Source organism: Serinus canaria, chromosome Z, assembly GCF_022539315.1.
Source record: "Serinus canaria isolate serCan28SL12 chromosome Z, serCan2020, whole genome shotgun sequence".
In the NCBI taxonomy this organism is placed as follows: domain Eukaryota; kingdom Metazoa; phylum Chordata; class Aves; order Passeriformes; family Fringillidae; genus Serinus; species Serinus canaria.
This window is the reverse complement of record NC_066343.1, coordinates 15,645,921-15,665,183: the sequence shown is the minus strand read 5'-3', so window position 1 is coordinate 15,665,183 and position 19,263 is coordinate 15,645,921. Positions and strand designations below refer to the sequence as shown.

The 19,263-nt window shown below is 37.9% G+C and overlaps 1 protein-coding gene across 1 annotated transcript in view; it reads left to right on the top strand.

Moving 5' to 3' along the window:
• The window catches only part of CAMK4 (calcium/calmodulin dependent protein kinase IV), a 138,053-nt gene that overhangs the window by 67,104 nt on the left and 51,686 nt on the right, over window positions 1-19,263 (top strand). The window contains exons 3-4 of the mRNA XM_030237385.2: window positions 11,810-11,872; window positions 12,404-12,486. Of these exons, the coding sequence (XP_030093245.1) occupies window positions 11,810-11,872; window positions 12,404-12,486 (146 nt within the window). The remainder of the gene's footprint in view (window positions 1-11,809; window positions 11,873-12,403; window positions 12,487-19,263) is intronic.

The window sequence follows — 19,263 nt, the reverse complement described above, 5'->3', positions numbered from 1 at the left end:
AAAATCTGCAGTACATAGTAGTGCAGTTATTGTGTAAAAATCACTTAATATAGAATAATATTTTTTTTCTGTTACCATTTAGATTGAATTGCTGTGTTATTCCTAAGTCAGAACTTTGGTTAAGATTTTAAGAATTGACAGTATGTATTACATTTCTTTCTTCCTTACCTAATTTATAGGCACTCAGAAACAGTCATTTCTGGTCTTCACAGCTTATTTTTCAGAAATACGAAGATCATCTAATAAAAAGAGAAAAATATGAAGCTTAAGTCATTGTTACGCTGTTCAGGGAAGTCCAACCTACACTATATATTGCACTGTTGAACAAGTGGTTCTGAGTGATAATATCCTGTAGGTGATACATTTGGTCAGAAAACCCAAACCCCAAACAATGACACATGTTTAGCTTTTAATTGCTTGATAGGAACTCTCTGAGAAATTATCTCAGCCGCAGGTATTCTTCCAACAACGTATCCATTCACATTTTGCTCATTTCCTGTTGCAGTGATTTGTTTTCTCCATGGCTTTACCCGCGCCTGGGGGACCCCCATGCCTGGGGTGCACATGAATACGGAGGGGTAAGATGGGGAGTAGGACCAGAAACTCTTACTCTGTGAGGCTGTGTCCACTGCCACACCACCCTAAAAAGGAATGGCATTTCTGAACAGTGGTGCAGAGGTAAATATTAAGCTATCCTGAGATTATACCCCTCTTCTTTGAAAAGCTTTTATTATTTGCAGCCTGCTAAAGAAAACTGGAGATGTGCCTTGATGAAGCAGAGGAGGCCAGGTTTCTGCATAAGTGGCGAGTCAGTGAAGCTTGTGCTGGGGCTCTCTGAAAGTGTTCCTCCTCTACATTTTAGGAAATTTTTGGTTTTAGATGTGTATGGTGTGATGCTATCATCACAGGTGTGACACCGTATTCTTTTGGGGGAGAGAGATTCTAAGCTGTAGAGTAATAAATTAAGGAAAAACTGTATGCACTAAAATATGAAGTGGGCAGAAGATAAGAAATTCTAGTGCTTTCTCCAGTGCTAGCAGTTCAGGTGTTGGAATAAATAATGAACATTTTATGACTTAAAATGTGTCATCCTGTGTTTATTATTCGGAAACTGAGTTCTCTTTAGCCTCTCAGAGAGGCTAATTGAGATCTGTAGAAGAGAGGATTTATTTTACCAAGGATTCTGTAATCAGCATGTTCTTACTTGACAAACTGGCTTATTTCCAGATAAAATATATGCTTTTTGGCTGAGGTGGTCTTCATTTGTTTATGTCTTTTAAAAGAACCACATGTAGGGAGGAATGAAAAAGGAAAGGTGGAAATTAGCACAGCAGCTGTATAAGCAGCACAGTCTGAGGATTCTGATACAGAAATTTCTTTGAGAAATCAGGAAGGCAGCACCTTAGTCTTATTTCCTTGAGATGCATCACCTGACCAGAGGATCTCTCAAGCCTGGAATTAAGGTTCATTACAAATTTCTATGCCAAGTGTTGTCCAAGTGTTGTGACAGTTTTCAGCTGCAGCACTGGTGTGTGTGAGTGAGGCTTGTGATAAGTTTTTGTTAAACCAAACTTGCTCTCTAATCAAGTCATTGAAAAAGGGCTTTCTTAAGAAAAAGCCCCAAACAAAACAACCCCAAAAGACTCATGCCCCTCCAACAAACAATACATCAGCTAAACCCAAACTCTGAATAAATAAATAAAACCTGATAACTTGTTTTCATACAAATGTGAAAAACCCATCCCACTTCCTTTGTTATTTTTCTCTCTTCATTTTATGCAGTCTTCAAATACTACTGCTCATTTCCAGAAAGCTATTCCATACACTTTGAATTTATTTAAAAAGCAGATGTTTCAAACTCCACCTGAGTATATCTTCAGTAGATACAGTTGAAAAGAGCTGGAAGCATTTCCATAAGTAACAAGAAATAGCATTAATAAGATAATTATTTTGTATTTCAGTCCTGTGTTATCCAAGTCTTTTTCTTTTACAATTTGTTGGAGACAATCCTGGTTTCAAATTCAACTATTACATGATGTGCTAACTTGTGAGGGCTTCTAAGCAGAACTCTCACAAATATCAACCTGCAGAAATTTAGATTTTTTTGTCTGCAAGATACATAACACTCATATAGGTTTCATGTCTTTGTAAAGTGAAAAAAAAAACCAACACTACAAGTAAAATAACAGGATAATAATTGTAAGTTTCTGGATTGAGTAGTAAACACAGTAGATACAGGATTTGAATGTAAAAATATAAGAAACTGCAAAGTCAAATAAACATAGGATTTGAATGTAAAAATGTAAGAAAATATAAATCAAAATAACTCCATGATATGGCTTTCAAGAGTTTGTGAGAAAAGTCATGATTCCTCAAGCTGAAAGCCCTGGTTCCCAGAAATAAGAAGCCATAAATCTGTTAATCAGAAGTCCAGGAAAATTATTCACTTCACCATTATAACTAATTTCAGTTATTCTTTTTGGACCATTACTGTGTTACAGCTGCACCACTTGGTAAGAACACACATTAGCATTTCCATGTTTTATGGACAAGGACCACAGGAGATAGAGCTGTAAAGTGTTTGTATCCAGGCAGTTGGTACCACAGTTCATACCACATCAACAACCACCGCCTGCACCCTTCACTTCACAGGTAAAATCTGTTCTCTCATCTCCACCCCTATGGGATCTTCAGGGTTTACAAGTTTGGTTTTCTTTTCTTTTTTTGTTTTCTTTTTTTTTCTTCTATTTTTCTTTTTCTATAACAAAATTGCACCCAAATCACACAGTAGGCACCAGAGGCAGGTTTTAGGTCAAGTATGATTTACCAAATCTGTATGTGACTTCACTGTCCAAAAAGGGAGACATAAAGTCTCCTGAAATTCAAAAGCTGTTCTGGCTCAGGTTTACATAGCTTAAAATTGACCCCTTTCAGCATCTCCTCCATTTACTCTTAAATTGTATGAAGCATTAGGGAGCACAGGATCAAATATGAAAGGTACCCTGTGGCTCTTTGTGCACTGAATTCATGGGCTGAGGTGACCTGTTGGGGAGGGAATCCACTGCATATTCCTTCTGCTCTCAGCCTGCTCAGTCACTTGTCCTTTTTTTCCCAACACAACTCATAGTTCTTGGCAGAGGAGGCAAGTTAACATGCTGCCATTAATGTAGGTGAGACATCCTCCACTGGGATTGTGGAGATGCAGGAACAAAAGCAGTCCTGTAAATTATAGTGTTATTTGTTGACACATAGTGCTAACAGGAGAATCTCAGCTCACAGCTCCTAATCTAAGAAGCAAGCTCTCTAAATTAGTTACAAAGGCTTGCTTTCACGTCTGCCTCCCTTTCTTAACCATCTCACCATTTCTACATGCTTCTCTGTATCATCTCCCAATTATATAAAATACTTCTCATTTTCAGTCCCTGAAAATCTTCTGCATGGGATTTCTTCCCTGATTTCCTTTTAGCCTCCACTGTTTTATTTAGTTATTCAGATTATAAGGTATGTAACCTATAAATCTGAAACGTAGAATTACAGGTTCTGGATACTGTCAAGCAACACCGAAATTGCTCCAGGACTCCTTGTTATCAGTGTTTAGGGCTGATCTGCCTGAAAAATAGACTGGAATCCAGACATTTTAGGTCTCCTAGTACAGGGGTCATTTGAGCAGCAGGTTGAAAGATTCAGAATGGTTCAGAAGAGGAAACATGCATGACTTAAGTTGCACCTGACATTCTCATGCTTTTATCCCACCTGAAATATTTTTAATATAAATCAATCTCATTTGAGCTTCAGTGCCACCAGGGCTACCTGAGCCATCTGTGTAACTGCTCATAAATGGAGTGGTGCAGCATGTAGCCCCTTAAAGGTTACTAAATCAACTCCAGCCCAGACAAAACTGCTTCATTGATTACATGGAATTATCTGATATCTGTGATTGAGATATTAATGCTAGTCTTGATGCACCAGACCTTCATTGGATATTAGTGAACTCATACAAGTTAAATTGAGAAAAGGATGGATAATAAGGGTAATAAGGACCAGCTTATTATTCATGTGAAATTTCTTAACTAGCAGCAAGCATTGCACTTGGCTAACGATATAAGCAGATATAATTTATTCCAGATCTTTATCATGCAGCTGAGGGCTCCTGAGAATTCAGAGTGATTTTAAGACAAAACATCAATGACAGGAAACATCCTATCACCAAATAGCTCTCCACTTCTAATTTTATGTAGCACTTTGTTTATTCAGAGGAATGGTATGAATGTGGAGCCAAGATGTTTAATACTAGATGCATTACGCAGACTAAAAACTGGATTAATAAATTTTCACTAAGAAGAGAGGAATTTTTGGATTTGTAACAGTTATAGCTGAAAAGCAAGAATATACAAGAAGATGGCAAGTACAGATTTATAAATAGAACCATAAATGAATCTATTTAGACAAAAACAAAAGAAGTTACCTTTGATTTTACACATTGTTCTTGCATCTTAAAAGTGTCCTCCCCCACCCAGCTTTGGGAACAGTAACAATGGCAGTAGCACACTATAAATAGTGAATCGCTGAAGTGAGCAATTCATGAATACCTAATAGGCTTAAATTTGTTTGCTTAAACTGCTCAACAATTTTCTAACATATTTGCAGGAATCTGTGTGTTAATGAGACAAGGAAAGAGATAACAACCAAATTAGTCATATAGTTAGACCATAGCCTATAATGAGGCTTATTCTAATGAACTTGTTTTGTACTCTCATAAATAAATATAAACATAAATAAATATACAACATAAAATATGTTGTTGCAAATGGCCAGTGTTGTGCAAGCTGTAAGTGGCTCTGAACACATCCATTCACCACCAGCTTAATGTGGATGAGTAACAGAATCTGTTCACTGTGGATCCTGTGTCTTTGGGGAATGTTACCTGCATCTGGTCACCTTTACTACTGAAACCATGCGTTTTAAGATGCAGGGCCTGTTAATCTGATACACCAGGGTGTGATTTATTGTGCTGAAGTTTCTACAGCCACATGAATTTTCTGTATCCATCTGATGGTTTCCCTGTAAATGTACTGTTCTTTTCTTCAGAAACAGTAGAATTTCTTCGATGGAACAATTAACAGATTAACAGATTAACAGTCCTATCGCATGAAGATAGATCAGTGTCTTTCAGCTTCTACAAACCCAGGTATTTGCAGGCAACATCTACCAGACATTTAATCACTGACAGGACAAATGCAGGCACATTGATGTAACCAGCATTATTCCCATGCAGGTGTGTTCAGTCTGAGGAATATGCATCACTTGAAAGACTACAGTTCCAAATTAGAAACATGGACATATGTGCAGAAAATAGTTGCTCTAGTAGGGAATAGTTTTTGGGGTTTTTTTCTTCATTAATAATACAGAACTACTTATGTAGGGTAAAAATAAAAATCCTCAGTAACCCTCTGTTGTTGTGTAACCCTAGCTGGCTCCTAAGCACCATGGAGCTGCTCACTTGCTCATCCTCAGCAGGATGGGGAGAAAATCAGAACGGTAAAAGTGAGAAGACTCATGGGTTGAGATGCAGACAGTTTAATAGACAAAGCAAAAGCTGTGCATATAAGCAAAGCAAAGTAAGGAATTCATTCACTGTGTTGCTTGGTGAACAAGGAAAACAAGGCTCTATCACCTAGAACAGTGACTTGGAAAGACTCTGAATTATCCCCCCACCCCTTTCCTTCTTGTCCCCCAGCTTTATATCCCGAGCATGATGCTACAGGGTCTAGAGTATCCCTTTGGTCTTTTGGAGTCACCTGTCCTGGCTCTGTCTCCTCCCAATTCCTTGTGTACCCCCAGCCTTGTCCCTGGTGTGCTGGAATGAGAAGCAGAAAAAGCCTTGGCTCAGTGCAAGCCCTGCTCAGCAATAATAAAAGCATCCCTGAATTATCCACACTATTTCTAGCACCAATTGAAGCCCAACCCTATGCTAGCCACTGTGAAGAAAATTAACTCTATCCCAGCCAAGCCAGCACACCTGCACAGTGAAAACTCTGGGCTGACCTTAGGGAAGATACTACAGGGCTCTGCAGTTGCTGTTGTGCTTTATGGAGTTTTCTGTTGTGCTCTGTAGGGAGCCCACATTAAGCCTGAGTGCAGACAGAGCCAAAATTATCTGGCCAGCTTAAAATACAAAAAGATTATTTTAAACTGTTTTTGTTTTTAAGATAATATTAGTCCGTTAGGAGTTCAAAGGTTGTTGCCTCACAAGAGAGAGCTGCAGACCTTGCTGAGAAGGTCAAGCAATGTCCCACCAAGAGCAGCTACTAAAACATAGGAGGAATTCTTTACTTGAAAAACTGTTATTTCCATTCAAAAGAAGTTCATTCAATGAACAAATCATCTAAAGCAGCTGTTAAATTAATGTCCTAGTTGGAACAATGATGTAGCCTTTCATTCAGAAGGGTCAGCTTTTTAAAATTCTGCTTTTACATACTGTCCACTGCCATACTGATTACTGAATTACATCAGAGTAATTCAGAGAAGTGGCCTGAGTCTCCTATAAGTCCCTATTTTCATTTATCCTGGAATCTTTCTGTCATACCACTTTTTGTAATCTCCATGACTCTTTATCACTAATGTTGAAGACTGGCATCTGTATCTTGTCTTGATACACAGATGAGATCAGACAATTTCAATACAATCCATGATTATAAAGATGTAAAAACACATTCAGAAGTCTTCTGAAAAGTGTTTTATCCTTAAGTCTTGACTGAAAAATTTTGTGAGAAGGTACTCTGTATAAACTGGGCAGAAACTGGAATTCCTGTCATTCAGGACATTCTGAAATTGAAAAGCAGGACCTTAAACTGCGTAGAAAATATTTTCTTTGAACCTTCTTCTTATGAAGATTTATTTAAATTCAAGCCTATTTCTTTTTTTCTTCAAACTTCTCAAGAGAGCCTGGGTAACCCAACACTCCTGTGTTTAGTTGTGACAATTGGGAGCAGACCTTTTAGACTATCAGGGAATGACAGCTCTGCTTGTGTGTAGTCTATGTCTGTACAGGTTTTAATATTTCTACTTAATTGTGAGAAGGCAAAATTAAGGCAAAATTATAAATGGTAATTAGGAATTGATGCCATAAAATATAGAAAGTTTAGGCTTCAGAGCAGTTTCTGTATGAGCAAATAAAACTTTTTTTCTTGGAAGCACTTTTAATAGTGTAGCATCAAGCTAATAATGCTTTGCACCATGATCCCCCCTGTAAGTGCAGAGAAGCACATAGTCAGAGCCTGACCTGCTGGTTCAGTAAAGAATTAATTGCTCATATTAGAGGTGTTCCTGTGAGTCAAGAAGTGGGATATTAATTAAGGAGCTATGCTGAGCTGGTGTGAACAGACTCCCTGAAGTGGGCAGTGCTGTGAAGCTCCTCAAGAGATGTTTTGCATTGATTTCTTCACAGCCAGTGCCTGGGCATAGTGTTTTTACTGCACAGGGATCACACCTGGGCAAATGTGTCCCTTTGCCTTCACAGTGCCCAGGGAAAGGAGAACAGCAGAGACTGAGCTTGCAGGATGAGGAATGTGCTCTTCCTCTTGCTCTCTACTAAGTTGGAGGGTACAGAGAACATCCATGGGCCGCATGTATTTAGGGTGGTACTATATTGCAAAGTTGCAGCTGGATTAATCTGTGTAAGCTGGTGGTTCATTTTATCTTGTTTCATTTAATTCACACAGAAACAACACTTTTACATCCAAGTGGTTTTTAGCATTACACCATCTCATCATCTTGGGGCATGGAAACATGGAAGACTCAGCTTTCATTAAGGAATTTTCCATTCCTATCTCTCGTCAAAATAATTTGAAATTCAAAAATAAGAAGTATCCTGAATATAAATATAATGCTCCTTTTCTGCGTGATCTGTATGAAATTTCAAAGACGAGGATATTGCAGACATATAACTCTCTATAAAAGACATAAATACCTAATTCTACTGAAGTGAAATAACTGGAGGGACAAATACTAGGAATAATCCAGGAATTATCACCCTTTTAATGTTAATGCTTTGTTATAAATTAAGGGAGCAGCATTCCTAGATTGCCTCTTGCTCCCCAGTTCAGGCTTTTAGATCTTTGCTGCTGCAGGTACTTTATCTAGTTAGATTAAAGCCAGCATGCAGGTGCTTATCTGTGCTACAGTCGCAGCTCCTGGTTTGCTTCCTAGAGTTTACTGAGGAGCACTGGAAACCACAGCACCAGGCAGTGGCTGAGGAAACACGAAGGTGCTGTGGGTTTTAACAATCACAGGCCATCTAACAACTTTGTTTGGATGGTTTTTTGGCCTGTGGCAGTGAAATCTTCAAGCTCAGGGTCAGCAGTGAGGGGATGATAAATAACTGGTTTGGGTTTACCTATCAAATGACTTCTCTAATTGACATGGGTGTTCCACAGCAGGTTGTTGCTCTGCGGGCCGATCACAGCAAATGCCCTTTGATTACTTGCAATTTAAAGTTTGCTAATACAGAGAATAAAGCTTAGTAAAATTGCACCAGTGTTAAAATCACCTGACCCAGCATTTACATGACCTCACAATACAGAAGTAATGTTTTTCACACAAAGTAATCACTTAAGTAGAAATCAAATTACACCGATGAAATATTTGACCAAAAGTGTACTCTAGTCCATTTAGCATAGATTAAAAGCAAAGAATAAAGGATAGAAGGAAAATTGCTCAACTAGTGGAACTGTGAAACCTCTGAAAGTTATATTTGATTGTTTTTTCACTTCACAAACAGACCAGTTCTGCTGATCCCATTATTCTTGACTTTAATACAACACATATCTCACTGATGCTCCTGTGAGCAATGCTAATTTTAGGAAAGCTCCGATAGTTTTCAAGCCCTGAACTGCCTGTTTAAATTGCATCCAAAGAGGGGGAGACAAAATGAAGAATTTTGCAACCTTATTTGATCAGTTATTACATACACAAAAATTAGACCGCTGTATTTGATCTAGCCCAACATACTTAATTTGCCCAAACATTTGTGGTAATGGCATATTTTGATTAAATTATCCGAGTTTTAAAAACTGTTACTATAGCAACATACACTCTAGAGTGAGATGCCTGACTCTCATCCTAGCAAATAATTTCTGTCAGGAAATTATTTGATAGGATGATGATAGGAAAATTCAATATAAGCAGTTGAATTGCTGATATTCCTGCCCAAACTAAAAATAAGCCAGGTTTGGGCCTGATGTAAGTAGGTGCTTTTTCTTTTGGTAGGAGCTGAACAAGGTAAGCGTTGGCATAGCTCTATCTGTACTTAGCGTAGGAGAAGGTAAGAAAATAAAAGTGATAAAATAGCCTGTCTGTAATGAAATGTCACGACTAAATAAGTCCCTGTTTTTACTCTGAAACATTTCATATCACCTATACATGCCCATTTCTGTAGTAAAATCTAGCCTAATGGCCATTACATATAAATATGTTACACTCCTAAGTGTTTTTCTGAACCATATTTGCCATTGAATCTTATATTCTTGAATTTTGAGGTGCCTTTTCCTCATACCATCATCTGTGAAAGTGTGAATGTCTACTGTTGTGTGTCAGGTCACAAACTTAATCACAGAGGAACTCACCTACAGTTTGAGACTAAATGTCTATGAGACCAAACACCTAAAACTGAGTCTTAGTCCATGTTTTGACTTAATTAGGCAAGAGGCAAGGTGAGAGGAGGCCTCTGTACTTTTCCACTTGTAACTTCTCAGTGCCAGAAGAAATCCTCTTTAGATTTTGGGCAGCCTTTTCCATGCTTGCTCCCAGGTATGCTTGGTGCCCAAACATTTTCAAAACTACAGGAAACAGGCTGTGGATTGTTCAGCCTATAGCAGTGCTTTTGGATAAGGTAAATTTTTCAGTCTAAACTGCTCTGCTGGGAATATCACTGTCCATGCACAACTGCACATTAATTTTTCTGAGGTGCAAAACGTGTGGCAACAGTCACAGTGTGTATTACTGTGTGAATCATCAAAAGCCCTTTGTTGCCCAGCAGTGACCTTTGGAGGCCTTTGCTGCATGTTTGCACTCCCTGAAGCAACCCAAAGTGATGCCAAGGAGATGTTAAAACTGAGCAAGACCACAAGCTGGTGCTAGCAGTGTTTTAGGAAAAGTTCAGGGGAAGAAATCTTCAAACCTGCTGCTCAGTGTTTAAGTAGCAGGTAAAGAAATTTGTTAACTGCATTTGGAGTAGAAAGCAAAAACATTTATAAAGCATGCATTAATCACAAGCTTAAAGGGTCCTGGGTTTGATCTCTGAGCAAGTGTTTATCCTAGAAGATTTTGTTATTTGCCATATTATTTACCTTCTATTAAATGTTCAGGTGATGGAATATTTCATTCCTCTTCAATGTTTGATTGCTTTTCCTTCTAACATGCACTGAATTTGTCCAAAGTTGTTTTTTTCTTGCTTCATTTTGCTTTCTGGCACTGGAAGGCACTAGAAGAGATTGAATGTCAGTAAGTTTCAAGAAAGCCCTGAGGACTCTAGTTCTCTACTCATTTACACCACTGTGTCATTATTAAGCTGAAATTGTCCCTGATTGACACAAGGGGAGAATCAAATTCTGCTTATCCAGTAGTTCTGAATGTAATGGATACTTGGATCTTGTTGATGTTAGAAAAAAAATAAATTACTGAGAAGTAGCTCTCTCCTTTCAGGTGATAAAAAAACCCCATGTGTCTTCTTCACTAAGAATTTGAAGGTAATTTTATGTCCTCTTTAAGGGTTTGTATATTACGACTGCCATTCATTTCCCATCTGATGTAAAAAGCCAAAACCAAAACTTGACTTTGATAAAAAGTCTCCATAAAAAAAAAGCAGCGCAAGTTCCTCTCAGAATGTTCTGCTTGATGTCATGTATGTCATCAGCTTTGAACCACAGTGAATTGCTGACTCTTATTAATTTCAGAACAACCTGAGTCATCGATGTAGGACTTCTCTAGGGTTTAGGAGAATATTTGCAAATCAGATAGTTGCCTCATAAGTGTATTAATTGCTTTAGAAACATAAAAGGATTCATAATTTGCTTACAAACATTTTCCATGCTTGCTTGCTTGACCATTCTAGTTCCAGGAGAGTTGCAGTTTTCTTTCCTGAACAAAATACACCCTAGCTCCACATTTCTTGTGAGAAATGACTGATGACACCCAAGAACATGAGTTGTGATTGTCCAAGACTGCAGTTTGAAAAAGGAAGGGGTATTCTTCTCAGAGGTTTAACCAATAATTTTAATTAATTCTGATCATTCTGTCAGAGATAGTTGAATTGAGGTTAAACCTTATACTCTGTGGCTGGAGGTGTTTGGCCTTTGCACCACTTTTTTTCTCTAAGCAGTAATTTGCGCTACTTTGATGAGCACATCCTTCATGCAGAAACCATTTTCAGCACAGCTGCTGGACAGTGTGCCAAAAGAAAACTAGCATAAACTCAACAAACATAAGTAACAGTAGACAAGGTCAAAACTGGAGTAAAAATAGGAATTTTCTCACCTTTTTCAGATATCTTTCCTATATTGTACTTCTTGTGTGACTCACATGTATATTTGTAATAGTTTTGCTGGGTGGACATTTCTCTGTTACAGTATCTATCTTGTGTTAATGGAAAATTTCTCTTTCCAGTATGCTTGACTCTGTGTCTCACATTACCTTACTCTTCTGGGAGATCTGGAAGTGCTATCCATACACAGCATCCTGTGATTCATCCAGAAGCTTCTATGCTGAACATGGAAATAATTTTTTCCCTTTTTCCCTCCCCACTTTTAACCAGGTGGACAAGAAAATTGTCCGCACTGAAATTGGAGTTCTCCTTCGCCTTTCGCATCCCAACATTGTAAGTTTAGCCAAGTTACTCCATGTTTGTTTCCTTGTTTTTAATACTCATTCTGTTTGTGAAAGACTGTTGTGTTTCACCTGTACAGACCTGAATTAAAGCTCTGTGTGTTCTTAGTGGGCATGCTAGCAGCGTTTTATGATCATCTGTTGAGTTATACTTCCATTTTAAGATAAAACAATGATGTTCTTACAGAGCTGAGTGGGAAACTATATGAAAGAAGTTCTGCAAATGAAAGTAGAAGTTGGTGTTTTCAGTCCTGGGAGACTTAAAGACCAAAAGGTCTTACTTTTTGGTTTCTCTGAGAGATTGGCAGATGACCTCTTAAACTCCTATATTTCACAGAGATTACTGAGGTATGAGAATAAACAAAAGAGTAAAAAAAAAAAAAAGAAAAAAAGCTAGCAAAAAAAACCTGGAAGAGAACAAGGTAACTCTCCCAGCTGTGTTCTGTGTTCTACATTGACCTTCAGAAGTGCTCTGCAAGAAGACAAATAAGCAAAAGAAATACTTTCTGTATTCTTTTACCAGATAAAACTGAAGGAGATATTTGAGACCCCTACAGAAATCAGTCTTGTTCTGGAACTCGTCACTGGTGGAGAACTATTTGACAGGTAAGTTACCTGTACATACCTCTTCCAGTGCCTTCCTTCCCCAAGGATGTTAGAGTTCAAATTTCTTCTCTGTATGTAAGCCCTGTGTTAGTAATTACTGGAATTATTTTACCAGCATATGATCAATTCGCATGAATTAATATCTGCAACAAATATCCTAAAAGTGCCTTTGGAAATCTAATTACCATGAGACTTTTGGGGGAAAAAATGAGTTGAAAATGGAGGAATTAGCCAGTAAATGTTGAAGAAAGGTGCTCAGCAGACACACAGCATCAAGTGTGTTAGAGCAGACAAAAGATGGGAAAAACTGGCAAAATCTCCTTGGAAGGTCATCATAAAACAGATTAGGTGGCAATCAGCCTGCCAGATGATAGTGCTATGTCAAATAAAAATTTTGTAAGCAGACTAACAAGAAAGGAATTCTCTTTGATATTTACTGTGTTTATCAAACATCTGGTTTTGCTACAAAGGTTCTTCAGGACAGCTGTTGAGTTCTGAAGGTTTTACTCATGAGGCTGCACATGTTTCTGAAGTGCATATGCATAAAGTGAGATGATTCTGTAGTAGTGTTGTGATTATATTTTATTGGTAGGGATTTGGGTTTTTTAGAGCAAGAGATGGTAAGAAAAACATTTTAAACTGGCTTGAGTAAATGAATTAACTGACTGGTATTAGTGATTTCAAGCTCATGTAAGGACAGGTTATTTGATAGTCCTTGTTCTGTAATTAATGTTTAGTATCATAGAGAAATATTACAAAAATATTCAGTCTGAAAATATCTTCCACTTAAAAAAACAAAAGCATACTTGTTTAATGTGATGGTCATACCTTCAACCTTGACAAGAACTGTTTCTGAACAACAACAACAAAACAACTGCTCCTGTGACGTCCTAACTTTGACAGAAAAAGGGTGATTATTCTCTCAATACTGAGGCAAAAGAATGAGGAGAGATATGCTGCAAATTAAAGTACCAGAGAGACCCCAGTCCTGAGCTGGAGACGACCCCAGTCAAAGTGCCTTACCTTTCATATAGCCCTTTATATATCCACATGGGTTTCAGGTTAGGTCATTCTCAGGAGGGCTGAATACTCTACAGGAGTCTTTCATGGAATCTTGCAAAGGCAAAACACAAAAAATCCAGTGAAACAGTTGGTTCCTGAGCAGCAACCATCCATGTGGTAGAAGAACTGAAGAGAAAAGATTTAATGGGATCCAGGATGGGGAACTGCATTATTTGATTAAACCAGGATTTAATATACTGAGAGTTTCAACATTCTGTAAGCTATAGTCAGGAGTGACTATGGGACTTGAACTGTCAGATTGATGTTTTCAAAAAGATTGGATGCTTGATCCAATACTTTGGACAGCTAGGACCAGTTGTCTGGCATTCTGACTAGAAGCAAAGTCACTCAATAGAATTGCAGAGCCCCCTTGTGATGCTATAGATGAGCACTAATATTGTGGAAATCTGAACTCTGCATCCTCTTTTGCCCCATGTACAACAGAACTGGAAACTTGGTCAATACAGACCTCTGTGATTTGGAAAAAGACCTAACAAACAATGAAACAAGAAACCATATTATAATTATTTTCATCTGAAAACCATATTATAATTATTTTCAGCTCTTAAGCTAGGAGTATTACTTCACTCTTCAACATAAAACTAAAAATAATTAAGCAGAAATATGCAGCCAAGATGTTTTGCACTAGTGACTCCAATCAAACACTAGCTGTTTCCCCTTTCTAAGCTGGGCTGAAGGATTAATTTGTTCTGTATAAGGGCTGCCCTCTGAGTTTTAGGGAGGATAAATTTAGCTTTCTGCCTTAGGACAGATTCCCCTCTCATGCATAATCTTTTCAGTCCTTACATCTTTTTATCATGCATGAAGGAAATGTCCTGACTGACAGAGAGACCTTGTGCACGCCTTTTTCTGTGCTTGTATGATTCCCATCGCAGGAGAAAGATAATGACCTGGAATATCTCCTCCTGAGCAGAGGAGCTGCATCAGATGTGGAGGGACAGCTGTGACTAGGTTTGAGATCCACCCCATGGTTGTCCTCAAGGTGAGACTCTGTGTGGAGAAGCAGGACCCCAGTGTGGCCTGGCACCACCTCCAGGGTATGGAGTACCTCATGTACCTTATTTGTAAACCACTGCCCATACACAGACAGCAAAGCAACTTTTCTACTCTGGAGGAGTTACTCTTATCCCTCTTCCTAATCAGCTATCAGCAAATGACACAGCTGGGCCTGTTACACAAGCAGTGCTGCTCTCCTGGCTGCAAACATCTTCATTGCTGCTACTGCTAAATCTTGTCATATGCTGCTGCTTTTTATATCAACCATTTTATTGCTCCGGTTTTCTCCCATCCCAGATGCCCATTCTTCTTCTGAATAGTCTTTGAGCTGCAGAAAAGCTCTTCCATGTAAGCATCCCTCTTATTATGAAGATGACTTTACAAATACTCAAGATCCAATTAGTCTTCTAGTATCCTATTAGCATTGTTGATGTGCTGCTGGTTTCATGCCATTCTAACTAAAAGTTCTGGATAATGAAATTATTCTTTTCCTTCACCATATTTAACATTACTGTCAAATCATCCATGTTATTGCTAAAATGAACTGTCATTATGACAATTTTTCAGTTGTGTTACCTAAAGGGAGATAAATTCAAATGAATGTATCAGTTTGACACCTGAGTTAATACAGTTCAAATCAGATTGATTTTCTGTATTTTTAAAAAGAAAACTGTTTCTCAGACTTCATAAATCCCATTATGGGTCATGCCCTACAAACCACTTCAAATACAAACTCAAAACTGGAGATGTTTGTGTAAATTAGATTATTTATTGCCAATGTACATGATGATTTTTGCCAACCCAACAAGTGAGGAGTGACAAAGATCTTGTGTCAAAGAATGACAAAGAAAACGGCAGGCCAGTGGAAGAATTATCAGGACAGGGGGAAAAATGCAGCATGTCTAAATTAACTAGTATTAAAGTTTACAGGTGCTGCATCTCCAGCCTAGTGCTGGGACACAGTTCTCACATATGCTTGGCCCTCCTCTTTCATTCCTTCATGTCTAAACCAGCCAGGCATTGTTGAAGAGCATTTAAACTGGCAGTGTTTTGACAGAGCCCCAAGGGACAATTTTCTGATAAGGCTCTGAGTGTTCCAGCAATGGTAAGCCCAAAAGCACAATCTGGTATCTTGTCTTTTATGGGCTACCTTTTGTTCAAGTTGGATTTTTTTGCATTCAAATTTTATTCATATCTATTGTCTTCCAAACAAATCACCAGTATATCTCTTTATAAATATGAATGTCAGCGAAAAAAATCAACTCTACTTTAATTTCTTTTTAGTCAGAATACCTGCAGATTGCTAAGAATAGTTTTTGTTTTTTCCACTTCAGATAAAAATGTCAATCCATATGTTCCTGTTTTTACTTTGGCATCTTGACCATAGGCTTTTCTGTTTCTTCTTTCATGTTATTATTAAGTGCACCAAACTATGTCTAAAAATAGCACTTGCAGCTGACAGTCTCTTGACTCACTTCCATTTCAGGTTTCATGTAATTTTCTGTGAACTCTAGGTTCAAACTCATATTATCTTCTTTTATATAGTACACATTAACAAAAATATTAATTGTAATATTAAATTAATACTAATTAAATATTATTGTTCTAAATAACTTGCCTTTTTAAGAAGTGTGGGAATGATTGCTTGTTATGGACAAATTACAGCAAAGCTTTCCCATGCTTTAGGAGCACCTTTTTGTTTGTGCTTTTGGAAATTAAAATTGCTAATGTCAAAAATATTCAAGGAATTAATCAGCCACTAAAGTGGGAGTCTTTTATGAGCTAATGTCAGAATAGAACCTTCTGTTTTCTTTAGTGCCCTGATCTCATTATGTCATGGCAGTCTGTCTGTCTTCTGAACAGGGGCTGGAGATGTCCTTTGGACTCCAGGCTTCATGGGACCATGTTACAGACCCCTCACTCAGGACTGGCAGAAATAGGAAGAGGTTGTGACTTGACTACACCAACTATGGCTGCTCTCTGAAGTTCAAGTCAAGACACAGAACTCTGATAAAAGTGCTTTTTGCTATCTTAGTAGCTCATTAATTTACTTCCAGTAATGATAAAACCAAGTAATTTCAGAATTGAGACGTGCATTTGTGCTCATTTTTAGTCTTTCCAATGAAATTTGGTATTTTGTTAATGTGATTTAGTATTTTGTTCTCAAACAGAGTTGTAGTAATGCCTTTACATCTCTTTTTTTGGTGGTCAGCCTGATTTTCTGTTACTCTGGAAACTGGGAAAGCCCTTTGTAAGTTGTACATATCAGTGCCTGTGAAGCTCTTTAGTTTATTAGAAATTTTTAATATAGAAGGTTCTTGAGATTACAGCTCCTCTGACAGATGTAGTCTCAGCTTTCTACCACAGCCTCAGCCTTGTAATATAGATATACATAGTCTGTATGGCAGACAAACTAGGTGAGTTAAATTAGCCTGCTAAATTAATTAGAAATTTGATTGAGGCTTAGCTGAATTCCTTAATTATTAACAAATTTTAGCTTCTTATTTGATTGAAATGCAGAGAGGTTTTGACAGCTGTAGAGGTTTATATACCTACAGACTACATAACTGTACTTTACGTGTATATGTATATACAAAAAGTCCGTGACTGACCCAAGTGTAATGATGTGTCTTCTGTGCATGTATTCAGCACATCTCCTGAATTCATAAAGTCACTATGGAAATGTGTGCTTTGTACATTTTGGATTTAATTGTTTTTTGGCTATGGACATTATGACAAGAGTGTAAAGTAAAGTCAAATTGTTTCAAGAAGAAGTACGGTTTCAGAGCACTGAAACTCTTTTCCTAGATGATAATTAAGGAGATTTTTTAATCAAAGCCTGAAGAGCAATATGTTTTAGGTAATGTACTTTGCTCAATGTTAACCTTTAGTCACAGTTGTAAGGATTGCATCATAGACCTGTGCAGTATAAGAGGTGCCAAGGCCACAAAAGAAGGTCTGGAAGAAGTCTGAAATAATCCTGAACTGAATCATGGCAATGTGAATGCTCCTGGGAATTGCTACATAGAGGAATATAAGCACAATCTGAATTATGCAAGCTGTGCCCAGTTGCAGAGTTTGATGGTCAGTTGTTCACTCTTGCTGGGAAGTAGATGATGTGCCAGAGTGAGCTCCAGGACAACATGTTTAAAATGTCATGGCAACTACAGCTGCACTGGTTTGGTATGGAGGGGTGGAGTGGGCAGGTGGTCACCTGAACTTGCATAGGATCTTTCTACCACACTTGGACATCCATGGTTTTGGATTTTGTTTCTTAAATACCTCTGTAGTCTTATGTGTAAGCTATTCCAGTGACTCTCCAGACTGATAATTATATTCCGTGTCAATATGAGGAAAAACTTGCTTCTGTAAATTCAGCCAGTATTTGCCTTGTCCGCAGAAGGTGGAGAGTATGTGATTACTTTATTCTTTAAAGCAATCTTTATAGAAAGCTCTCAAGCAGCAGAGCATTGTGAAAGACTCCATTTTCTTTGCCCCTGCAATCTTTTGTCCCCCATTATGTTTTTTATGTTTCAGTTACTGTCTATTCAAAGTCCTCCACATGCTCACATCTTTCCCATATCATGGGGCCCTTAGCTAGTCAGAGAAGCCCAATTAAAGCCTCAGGAGCTGTTGTCAGGCTCATTGGTGCCTTCAGTGCTGCTCCTTTCCCCTCCCCAGGCCACTGCCTTCAGGGATTCCTCTCTTCACCCCTCTCAGCAGGCAGGAGTTGTGACATGCTTCAGCAACTCCGTTTGCTGCATTGCCTCACAAAGCCCCTTCCACAGAAACTTTTGAGGGAAGCTTGCATCCAGTTCATGAGCACTGTGGCTTCACAACTTCTAGAAGCAAAGACTGTTATGTTTAAAAATATCTTCTGAGATCAAGCTCCTGAAGGTGAACTTGTCTAACTCTGTGGGTGCTATAGTAATGCTGAGTTGGAAGTAGAAAGTTAAAGAGGGGGAAACAAATCCTAGTATGAGCTATGAGAAATATGTAATCTTTCTCTAAATTCTCCTGCATGCCTCATTTATCAGAGAGTGAGTCTTGCTTGATAACAATGGAGGGAAAACAGTTTTCCTGAATGACTGCAGTGCTGAATTTCATTTCTAAATGCAGTATTGAAGAAAAACTTCTAGTTTGTTTCACAGGGAATCAGATCCAAAGCCAGGTCAGTATTTCCCATTATCTTTTCTCAGATGACAGACAAGCAGTTTGAGTCATTAGAGACAGTAACAACTAGTCTGCTCTGGAATATGAACATGGTTGTAGAATAAGGGAGATTCTGAATCAGAGCTACTTTAAAAAATACTTATTATTCCTCGATTTTGTAGTATGGAAAATGCATACATATTTATGCAGGAAACCTTTTTTTAACTAAACAAATGCCACTAGGAATTGCAATCACCTCAATACAGACAAGAACTAATAGATCTTTGAATCATTCATTGAGAAAGTGTCCCTTGTGGAAATCATTTTGCTATTGAATAGAGTGATGTCATTTTCTTTTCCTGTTTCTGCTAGTTTTTAGTCTCCCTTTATCTTGTAGAAATCTTCTAATTTCATTTTAATTGAGTGCAAGATTTTGCATAAGAATTGAGGGGTTGAAGAAAAAATCTGCATGACAGCCAAAGCATTTTAGATAAATTAACATTTATTTTATAGAACCAAATTTTTTTTTAAATGGTTAGGACATAC